Source organism: Lupinus angustifolius, chromosome LG14, assembly GCF_001865875.1.
Source record: "Lupinus angustifolius cultivar Tanjil chromosome LG14, LupAngTanjil_v1.0, whole genome shotgun sequence".
NCBI classification, from domain to species: Eukaryota; Viridiplantae; Streptophyta; class Magnoliopsida; order Fabales; family Fabaceae; genus Lupinus; species Lupinus angustifolius.
This window is the reverse complement of record NC_032022.1, coordinates 11,102,518-11,113,269: the sequence shown is the minus strand read 5'-3', so window position 1 is coordinate 11,113,269 and position 10,752 is coordinate 11,102,518. Positions and strand designations below refer to the sequence as shown.

Below are 10,752 nucleotides of genomic sequence, written 5' to 3'. Positions count from 1 at the left end.
ATAAAATATATAAATATATATTGAAAGTTAAAAACTTGTGGCGCAAATACTCGCTACTCGTGCGGGTACCTGTAAATAGTGTAGGTATGAGTATAGGAAAGCACTGCCTGTGCTCGTTTCGTCTTGTTGCCATCTCTAGTTAGGATGAAGAGTAAGTTTAAAATTTTTACTCTTTGAATAAATAGCATAGTTCAATATTGTTTATAGAGAAAAAGATGTATACAAAGAAAGTGTATGAGTTTTATACACTGTCATTGTATCATCACCATGATTTTTTATTATTATTGTTGACTTTTCAGAAAAGGTAATCCAAATGAACGTGGATGATAAAGTACATGTGTATAAATCTTTACACTGTCAGTATATACATTTTACACTCTTGTTTATAATATACTAATAAGATGTCAGATACAAGGCATACTAGATTTCTAAGAAGACAGGAGTTTTCAATTTTTATGAATGTCATTTATTAAAATGGACAACCAAGTATATCAAAAAAAGATTATTTTCTTATCATAAGATTGAAGAATACTCTTAGTTACAAAAAATGTTTATGGTCCCATTAAATGAATGAAAATTCTCATTTCTTCAACTTATATAACATTATTCTTGAATCGTGACAAATTCTAGGACAAGTTCTAGCAAATAATTTGAGCCTCATAATTCTTGTTAAGATGAAATGCAAGAGAAGTATAATAGTGAAAAAACACATGAGTATAGTGTCTAAATATTATAGACTGACATTGTATCATTTACCATTTATTTTTAATCATTACTAAATCTTAAAAAAAATTAATACAAATAAATAGTATAATAATTATGTATAAATTTTTATACCAGTAATTACATAAATATTATATTCTTAATAGTTTCCTCTAAGAAAGGTTAATCCATGACAACCTAATACAATGGCAACCGTTATTTTTTCCAAATATATCTACTCGATGTAATTTACCCTATCATATGCAGGGCATTTCAAGACACAAGAACATGAGAAAGAGTAATATGGAAACACTGGATATTTAAAAATCAATACACTTTAATTACCTACCACAAAAGGAAAAAATCTATTAGTTAGTTTGACTGAATTTCTTTACAGAAAATAGACAATCATTTTTATTTAACAATGTGTTCAAAACTTTAAATACCATTTTCTTTCTGCATACAAGCCAAACTAACGTCAACAGCCAAAACAGTACGCAAAGTCAAAGTATAAAAATAAAAAATAAAATTGAGTAAAAATAAGTTAAGAGAATGTAGTTTGAATAAATTGTTGGTGGACGAAAGGATTTTAAATACAAAGACACGAAAATAGCTAGAGCAACAATAAATAGTAGTATATAATTTTTTTTTGAAATTTTATATATATATGAACTGAACTTAAGAGCCGCATTAAACCCTTCTTACTACTCTATGGAAGGCTCATGCAGAAATGGTAATTAGGAGAATGAAATGCAAGAAAACACATGCATGGAGGATTTATAATCTATGGGAACACGAATGGCATGTCCTTTTATTTTCTCGCTCAAAATGAAAGCAACAAAAAGGTGAGGAAATTAAAACCTGAGATAAAATGCAATGATAGATATAAGAAATTGTCTCAATGTGTATTTTCAGGAGAATGATGTATCCGGCTTAAAATTAGTGACTCAGACTCATTTGAACCAGGCATCAAAGCATCACAAACTTTGGGAGACCCATCCTCTAAAATTAAGGGATTAACCTTGGTGTCATCACCAGTAGTTTTGGCTTTACTATTCATGTTATCACCTTCTTCCAGCAAAGCAGGGGCCAATGGAGCTTCTTGTTTGGACGCCATGGAGTAATTCTCTTCTTCATCACTTGATTTCACCTTATCAGAGGTAACTTTGTCCTCGTTCTCACACAAAGCTGCTACAGCTTCTTCTTGGTTCTCATGAATAGAATATTGACCAGCCATGTCCATCTTCAAGGAATGGGTACAATCTTGCTCCATTTGGTTGCAGGGTTGATTGATCTCTTCCAAATGGTCCTTTGCAGGAGACAAAGCTTCCATTTTCTCCAGTTCTACTGCAGGTATTAGCACATCTTTTGTTCCATCAGAAGCCGAAACAGAAACCTGCTTATTCTCCAAACTGGAAGCAGGAAGTGACTCATCCACTTCCATCTGGTTGGATGGCACGATAATATCTAACTCCTCTTTAGACAGTTTCACCCTCTGCTTCTTGTAAAGGTCTATGGCTCTCTGCAAATGGGAGAAAATGTTCACTCATCAAGAGTCATAAGTCACTATTTATGCATTCATAGGACTGAAGTCTACAAAATGACTAGTTCAGGAAGTTCAAATTCAGGAAGCAAATGCAAATTTCTATAACAGATAAATATTGTTACAGCAATTAGAGGTAACAGGAGTATGAACAAATTCTTATAAGTCAAAAGGAAAAGCAAGCATTATTCATCCACAGAAAGTTAATGTAATCAGAATTGCAACTGATCAAGTAGTTTTACCTTGAAGACAGAATTATCAATTTCTGGAAAAGGGGCCTGCCTAGATAAAGTGGCAGCATATTTCTGTCGTGCTCTTCTAGCACTCTGCGGAATCAATGGGGAAAGCTAATAATGTCAGAGATCGTTTGATGCCAATAATAGATAAAAAGAAGATACAGTTCCAATGTGGTCTCAAAATTAAACAACCCTCCCCCAAAAAAACACATTTTGGTTGAAAGCTCTATAGCAATGAAAGAAAGCAAAAAAAGTTTTCTAGAATATATACCTTCAAGAACGGTTTTGTAATAGCATCTGCATCAATGGATGCATTCTTGTCAGCATTCCGAGCACACATACACTGGTCATATAACTCTGGCAGTACCAGGCCTTCTGAAATGTCAAGTTTCAAAAGGTAGAAATGGCTGAGAAGAGAAGTACTGTCACTTTGTATTGAAGTATCAGGAATCTTTTCAGGAACTGTTGTGGACAAAGAGTTCAAAGGTACTTTTTCTGGAGAGATGAGACTGCCTAACTTTGGTTCAGGAGATTTCTCATGAAATCCATCCCGCTTGTGTTCATCCGGAGAAACCTTAGTAGTCTGATCAGTTACGCCACCGTCAACGAGGGCAGGAACAGATTCATCTTTGCAGGCTGGGGATGGCAGGTCCTTCTTTGTATCAGAATTATGTTCTTTCCAAGTCTCTGAATCAGATTCCCATCCATGACTATTTGTTGAGTGCTTGTTCCTGTCCCAATCAGAACCGCCATACATGTGAGGATCATCTCTGAAGATACCATTATTGCTATCCCACCCATGCAAATGAGCAGGTCCTGTACCATCCATCATATTTTGCCACCCAAGTGGTGGGCGCAAATGACCTGGAAACCTGTCACCATCAGCAATATGGTAAGGAATGCCAGCATGGTCAATTGGAGGCCTAATACCAAAGATGGGCTGAGGTGTAAAGTGTGGCATCATTGTTTGAAAACCTCTATGAGCTGGACCAGGTGGGAAGGGAACAAATCCATTTGGTACAGGGGATGTCCAGTTTGGAACTGCCCTCCAGGAATTGCCACCATGAAATCTTCCAAAACCAGGTTCACTATTTCTTCTGTATCGATTATTGGAATTATCTCTAACATCATCCTCCAACGAACCCATATAAGATCTATCAAGTGCAGCCCTGAAAGCAGGTGGGGGAGGAACCAATGATGCATTGCTCTGATTAGTCCTATCATAAAAAGATGAATCTGCTTGTGAGGGCTCATCCAGTAGTGGTTTCTCTAGAGTCAACTCCCTGCCAAGTCTATAATCATCTCTTGCATCAATACTTTTCCTCCTCCCACCTTCATCGATTTCAACACTCCTCTTAACAACATTTTTATTCACATGCCTGCGCTCAATGCTTGTTGATGAAGGAGATCTTTCCATCAGGCCCATGGAGGGAGCCTTGCCAATGGAAGACCTTTCAGTTGACAAGTCTCCTACAGGACCTTCATCTATTTTAGTGGGTTTTTCAATTAATTTGTATTTAGGGGTTCTCTCTGATATCCCAGCGTAACCCTCTCTTGAGCCTTTGGTTCTCTGTTCCATTGTTGAGTCTCTATACTTGGGATCTTCAGCATTTGTATTTCTGAAACATAGAGAAAATGGAAACCAGTTATGGTTGGTCATGGTTTCCCGTACCAACAAGCTTCCACAAGCAAAAAGCAAAAAACTGAACTAACCATAAACTATAAATCATGCAAGCAACATTTCAACTTTTATCAACAAGCTCAGGTTTTTTATTTAACCTTGCCAGCAAAGCAAAGGATTTTTTCGTCGAATTTTAAAGCCTCCAGTATTTAAATTCTGTTTGAAACTAAGTTATTAACTATATAAAATGCCTCAAAGTCAGAGGTACCTCTCAGAAATTTAACTAAGATCATGAGATGCCTCAAAGATATCTTTACAGACAAAACTGCTAATGATTGAAGACCGGGATACACTAATCATTAAAACTCCCTAAGAACAACTTATTCGTGACAAAATGATAAATGTTTATTAGCAATGACAGTATAAGACTCAGATAAAATACTGAAACCATAAAATTGCACAAGCCAACTTTCCAAATTGGGAGGGAATGCCACCTAATTCACCTAAAAGGCAATTCTGAATTCTCAACAATAACTTCCAAATCCCCAACCAATCTTTCCAGGAAACTAGTAAGTACCTATATTCATCCTTGCCAATATGTGAATTTGAAGTAGGAGAATACCTGTGTTTGTTGCTAGTCCCAGTTGAATCTGCATGCGCTTGACGAGGTTGGGATATCCCCATGCCAATATCGGAATCAGCTTTACTGTTGCTCAGACTCCTCTTCTCTGCATCAGGATAGTGGCTCTTAACAACTCTAGATTTAGAGTCACTATAATCATCACGATCATCCAAAGTTCTTTTCTTTGTCCTACCCTCTTTGCTTCTAACACTTCTATCATCTACGTGTGACCCATCACGGTGACGGTCACGCTCTCGATCATGATGCCAATCCCGATCTCTGTCATATTCACGATCCTGGTCAAAATCATAATCACGCTCGCGATCACATTCACTGTGGCGCTCACGATCACGAACATATTCAAAATCATGATCCCATTCTCTTTCTCCACCACGATCATGGTAGGGGTCCCTGTCACTATCTGGAAGTTTGGTTCTCTTTTGTCGTGATTCTAGGATATTTTTCTCTCTTGCATGTTTATCATCCGACCTAATGTTGGCATGATCTTTTGCAGGACGCTCATCTCGTTGCCTGTCATGTCGATGTCTGTTCTCCCTCTCCATCTCTTTCCTATAATTGTCTCTATATTTCTCATCTTTTTGCCTATCATCCTTCTTCTTTCCATCCTTCGCAGTGTCATTCTTATGTCGATCAAAACCATCTCCAGCATCATCTTGAAGCTTTCCACCATCATCAAAGATGTCCCTCCTCTTCCTCATTCGACTCTCAAGCTGGTTATCAAGTTCAAGGCTTCGTAACTCATCTATTTTCCGGGAATCTGCAACAAAACAGCCACATAGGTAAAAAATGACTTCCTTATGGATAAAGCAGAGTACATTTTATGTCTATAAACAGTAGATGAGATATAATGTTCATCATAAATAATATTCACATCAGCAGAATATCAAACTTTTCAAATAATTCACATCCAGAACCATAGAGACATGGAGCCAGATTAAGGTTTTAAGCATCAGTATAATATCTCACATCAGTACAATACTTAACATACCAAATAATTCACATCCTGAAACATTGAGACATGGAGCCAGATAAAAGCTTTTAATTGTCAGTATATATCCATATAAAAAAATCCATGCATTAATGCAAGCTTCGAATACATGAGTAACCACACAAATAACTGGGCATAAATATGACATGTATATACAATGAGGAATCTGCTTATAACATGATCTTCACTTACACCTAATCTTTCATTGATATTACTTTCATCCAATGGTTACTAAAGTTTAAATGACAATCAGGATTGGATTAAAATAAGAGCAACGATTACATTGATTGTACGTTATTTTTCAGTTACACTAGTCTAAACATACACACGCACACACACATATATATATGCATATATAATATAAAGGATTTGGATTCTCTTTTTCCTCAGTAACAGAAGAGGGCCCTTATATTTATGAGGACACACAGTGCATTTGTGAAAAAATTGGTGGCCCCAACAAAAATTATGGTCCCTTCAAAATAATATTTGCTTTCTTCTCATATTATTAGGGAACAAGAGAGGATCCAAATTCTACATATATGCAAGGCTGTAACATTGTCATGGTAAATAATTTAAACTTTTCATCAAGAGGCATTTATTTTGATGTTATGACTACAGTGAAACAAAAGGGCGGCCAATGCACGAGGCTCCCGCCTAGTGGGGCATGGGAAGGGTAGATAACACAGCCTTACCCCCCACAAGCAAGGAGGTTGTTTCCAAGATTTGAACCTGTGACCCCATGGTCACTAAGCAACAACCTTATCGTTGAACCGAGACTCACCCTTTTATAGTGAAACAATTAAATTATAATTAATATTTAACTTAACAGGAAGCACTAATCATTTCATATTACATACAAAATCTAGGGTACTGCCTACTGCCCTACCATATTCAATTCAAAGCTTATATTGTTCTCAAGACAACAGAAGTCAGACAACTTATAATCTGTCCAAAAACATTTTTCTTATTGAAATATTCAATGGTGGCAAACAAAGCTCAACTACTTCTTAAATATATATTCTGTACATCTATTTGAATCAGTTTAGGTCAATGCATAAGGTGAATTTAACTTGGTAAAGATGATGATAGATGCATTTTAGCCATGCAACCCAACCAAAAGTATGCCTTAATTTTCTTTCCCTGTAATGTCATATAATTCAATAAGCATTATAAACCAAAAATAAAAAAAAAAGTGGGGGCTTGGAGAGAGGTAAATGTATGTAGCTTTACTCCGCAAGCTAAGAGAAGCTGTTTCTAGGGATTTTAAATCCAAGTCACAAAACAACAATGACTCGCTCTCATAAACCAAAAATTATATGAAGCATCAATTTTAGAGCTGGAAAGTTTTAAAATATAACCACCAGAATGACACTTATTCCTTTATTGTTGAGGTCAAGAGGCAAATGCAAAGCAACGGTACTTTAGATTTAATAATGTTGGAGTTGCAAGTTGCAATAGGTTAATTAGAAAGAAAAACTGCTTTTGAGTGATTCAAAAATGCCAGATTATCATGTGCCTCATATGAGTCTTGGCTTGGGTAGTCTAATTAAAGCTATATGCAAAACAGCAGGAGAGATTAAAGAATGATACGCTTAACATACAGTAAAGAGAAAATCAATTTCAATATATTTGTGAGGTTGAAGAGAAGTGTCCCACTATAATTAGAAGAATGACATGGGTTATATAAAAAGCAAAATAAATAGAGATTTCTCATAATAACCACAATAAGAACATGTTAATAATGCATAGGGCATTATCATAGGCCATGTTACTCTGGTCATCATCTGACAACCCTTCAAAATAGTTGGAAATAATTTGGGATCCTTGAAAAGGACAGAGAAAATAAAATAGAGAGAAAGCTACTACATCATGATTCTTTTTATACTATTAGAGTAAGAAATATATTTCCAGAATGTCAAGGGCCATAAAATCGGTGAAATGATTTGTACATAAATAAATATTTACGTGATGGCTGTAATCTATGTGGAAGCAAGAAATGTGAAGGCAAGCACGACTTACGTATAAGTCAAAGCAATATAAAGTATATGGAGTGTAAGTTTAGCAAGAGGCTGGCAAACCCTATTGCATAGGTAAAAAAATGGAGATCATATCATACCACGTCACTACATTTAAGTAACTTGGGTCAATCAAACAACATGCTGGGGAAATTGAGGGAGATTTAAACCGCATGATTCAACCGAAATAGATAAAAAGGCAAAGTGGTTCAGGTGTCATATATCATAGAAATGTGTCACTAAGGCTTAATAGGATAACTTACCACACAACTATAAAACCCACAATGTTATATAAGACTAAATGTTGAGCGGCAAAATGTCAACCAGAGAATAAACTCAATACAGTGGAGATGAGAGTGTTGTGTTGGATGAGTGGACACACTAGACAAATATAGGATTATGAATGAATGAATGTATTAGGTAGAAAGTTGAGATAACTCCTATTGTAGAAAAGATGATAGAATTGTGTCTTACGTGGTTTGGATATGTATGGAGGACACCATTAGAAGCCAAAGTAAGAAGAGTAGACCAAATGAAGGTTTAGTCCAATTTCTAGAGGCAAAGGGAAGTCAAGAAAAATCATAGGTGAAAAGATAAGGAAATATTTAAATATCAATGTTTTGTCGATGAACGTGATATATGATAAAGTATTATAACGTTCGACCCATGTAACCAACACCACCTAGTGGGGCTCAGATTTGGTTGTTGCTGCATGATGGTTGTAATCAAGTAAACAAGGACAAACAGAATGCAAGGAACAAGGAAAGCATCCATTAGTTTAAAGGTGTACCTATTCAAACGAACAAGACCAACAGATTATAAGTGTAAAAAAGGATCAGTTTGCACGCATATGCATGAGGAAAACTGGAAATTGCCATTTGATGTCCAAATTAACAGTGCCAGTCTGTCACCATCTACTAATCCCGAACTGCTTACAAACTTTTCTCTATGTGTCATATATAAAAAAGTAGGTTTCCAATCTATATTTGAACAACTATTTCTCACACTTTAACGATGTATAGATTATTGATAAATCACATGCTAATCATTAACCAAAAATGTCCCATTAAACAATTTTTAAGTTTTTAACCATCCAATACATCTGATTAATCATGAATTTATACATCATTAACCAGCCGAAGAAAAGTAGCTTTGAATGATACACTTTATACTCAACATCCACCGTTATCCAAGTAGGAAGACCGACCCTAACACTAAAAAACTCAGTAATTAATTCAAGAAAATCTGTATAAATCATTATCCTTATTAACACAAATGCAAAACATGCTTAGGATCAAACAAATATAATACCAAAATTCAAACAGAACACAGTAGCACACATATGAAACAAGTTACAATACCAAAATTCAATTAGTACAAGTTACCTTACCATTATTATTTTCAAACACTTGCTTATTCACGCGCTGTTGTTTATGCTGTTCATCATCAACAACATCAATCAATGATTCCTCACTTCTCCCGTCCTTCAACTTCCTCTCACCTTCTCTACTCTCCTTTCGGCTCGACGAATCCTTATGTTTCCCGCCACTCCTCTTCACCTCTTCACCCCCCTCTTCCCTCCTTCTACTACTCTTTGAATCCTTCTTTGTCGCATCGCCGCCTCGATTGTCGTCCCCTCCTCCGTTCCACCTATCTCCGCCACTGTCTTTCCGCCGCTTCGACGAACCGCCGCCGTAATCATCGGTATACTGTCCCTCCTTCGAATTCGAATCCACCGCCACCCTCCGCTTCTCCACCTTCGCGGCGGTGGCGCTGTTCTTGTTCTTGATCTTCCGATCTTTCACGCCGGAATCTCTCTCGGGATCGGAGTACTCCCTCGCATCCCGAGAACTATGCTTGCTCGATTTGTTCTTCGAGCTTCGCGGCATCGCGGAAACGAAAAAATCAAGATCGAAACCTTATATTGGAAATTTGAATCGGAAATAAAACCCTAATTTGATCGGAGTAATGGAGTGGGTGAGATTGAAGTTGAATATGAGAAGACGGAACCCTAACGGAGAAAGATGAGAATAAGAAGAAGAAAATGTAACTAACCAGCGAAACTGGTCGAATAGAGGTGAGGATGGATGTGACCAAAATGACTACATTGTCCAATGGGGACTCAAGTAGGTGAGGGTTAAATATGGAAATATCATTTGGTTACTAGTTAGTTATAATATGGAAAATCATAAGGGTTACTTCTATTAAAAAGTTAATGATAATTGAAAATAAATATCAGATTATATATTAATAATATAAAAAACTCTTATAATGTCTATATATATTAGCGTGTCGATCGGCACTCCGTGTCGGTCACCCGCTTTCTTATTTTTTGATATAATATGTATGATCTTCATATTATATTATTTAAGAAAAACAATTTAAATATAAGAGTGTAGTATATAAACTCAATAAAGAGTGAAGATTTAAGAAAATAATATGTGATAGTTGATATAATATACATAAAACTTATGTCAATTTCTCATTTTGTGTCTATTAGGTGGAGAAAGATAAAAGATAGAAATAAGAGAATGTGTAGAAGATCAATGATATTAAATTATTAATATAAAAAATGAAAGTAATATGTGGAAGTTTATAGTAGTTATAAAAAATATAAAAGGGTAATTTTAGAATATAAAAATTATACCATGAAGTAATTATTACTTGTTTTGTCTTTATTAATAGTATATATATTTTTCTCTAACTAATTATCTCTTAAAATTTTGCATGAAAATAATGTTATTAATTTAATATTGAAGCCAAGAGATCATCATCATTAGACTAGCGAGCAGTGTTGTTAAAACCGTACCGGTTATCAAACTGGTCAGGGTACTGGTATAATGTACAGTGGTTCAGTAATTAAACCGCATGTCAGTTAAACCGGACATACCTACTTATATTTATATATATATATAAACATATAACAAAAAAATTCCAAATAGGTAGATACTCAAATTTATAATCCATATTTATAATCTACTCAAAATTCACATAAATAAACAAC

At 35.5% G+C, this 10,752-nt stretch overlaps 1 protein-coding gene across 5 annotated transcripts; it reads right to left on the bottom strand.

Moving 5' to 3' along the window:
- On the bottom strand, positions 1,446-9,860 carry LOC109326831. 5 transcript variants are annotated; one of them, XM_019559688.1, is made up of 6 exons: positions 9,139-9,860; positions 5,072-5,502; positions 4,680-5,041; positions 2,754-4,100; positions 2,488-2,575; positions 1,446-2,224 (listed from the first exon to the last, which is right to left on the bottom strand). In XM_019559688.1, the coding sequence occupies exons 1-6, from the start codon at positions 9,635-9,637 to the stop codon at positions 1,601-1,603; spliced, it is 3,351 nt and encodes a 1,116-aa protein (XP_019415233.1). In that variant the 5' UTR covers positions 9,638-9,860; the 3' UTR covers positions 1,446-1,600. The 5 variants fall into 5 exon arrangements, with proteins under 5 accessions (XP_019415233.1, XP_019415232.1, XP_019415231.1 ...); XM_019559687.1 differs by having other exon boundaries at positions 2,488-2,571; positions 2,753-4,100; positions 4,680-5,502; XM_019559686.1 differs by having other exon boundaries at positions 4,680-5,502.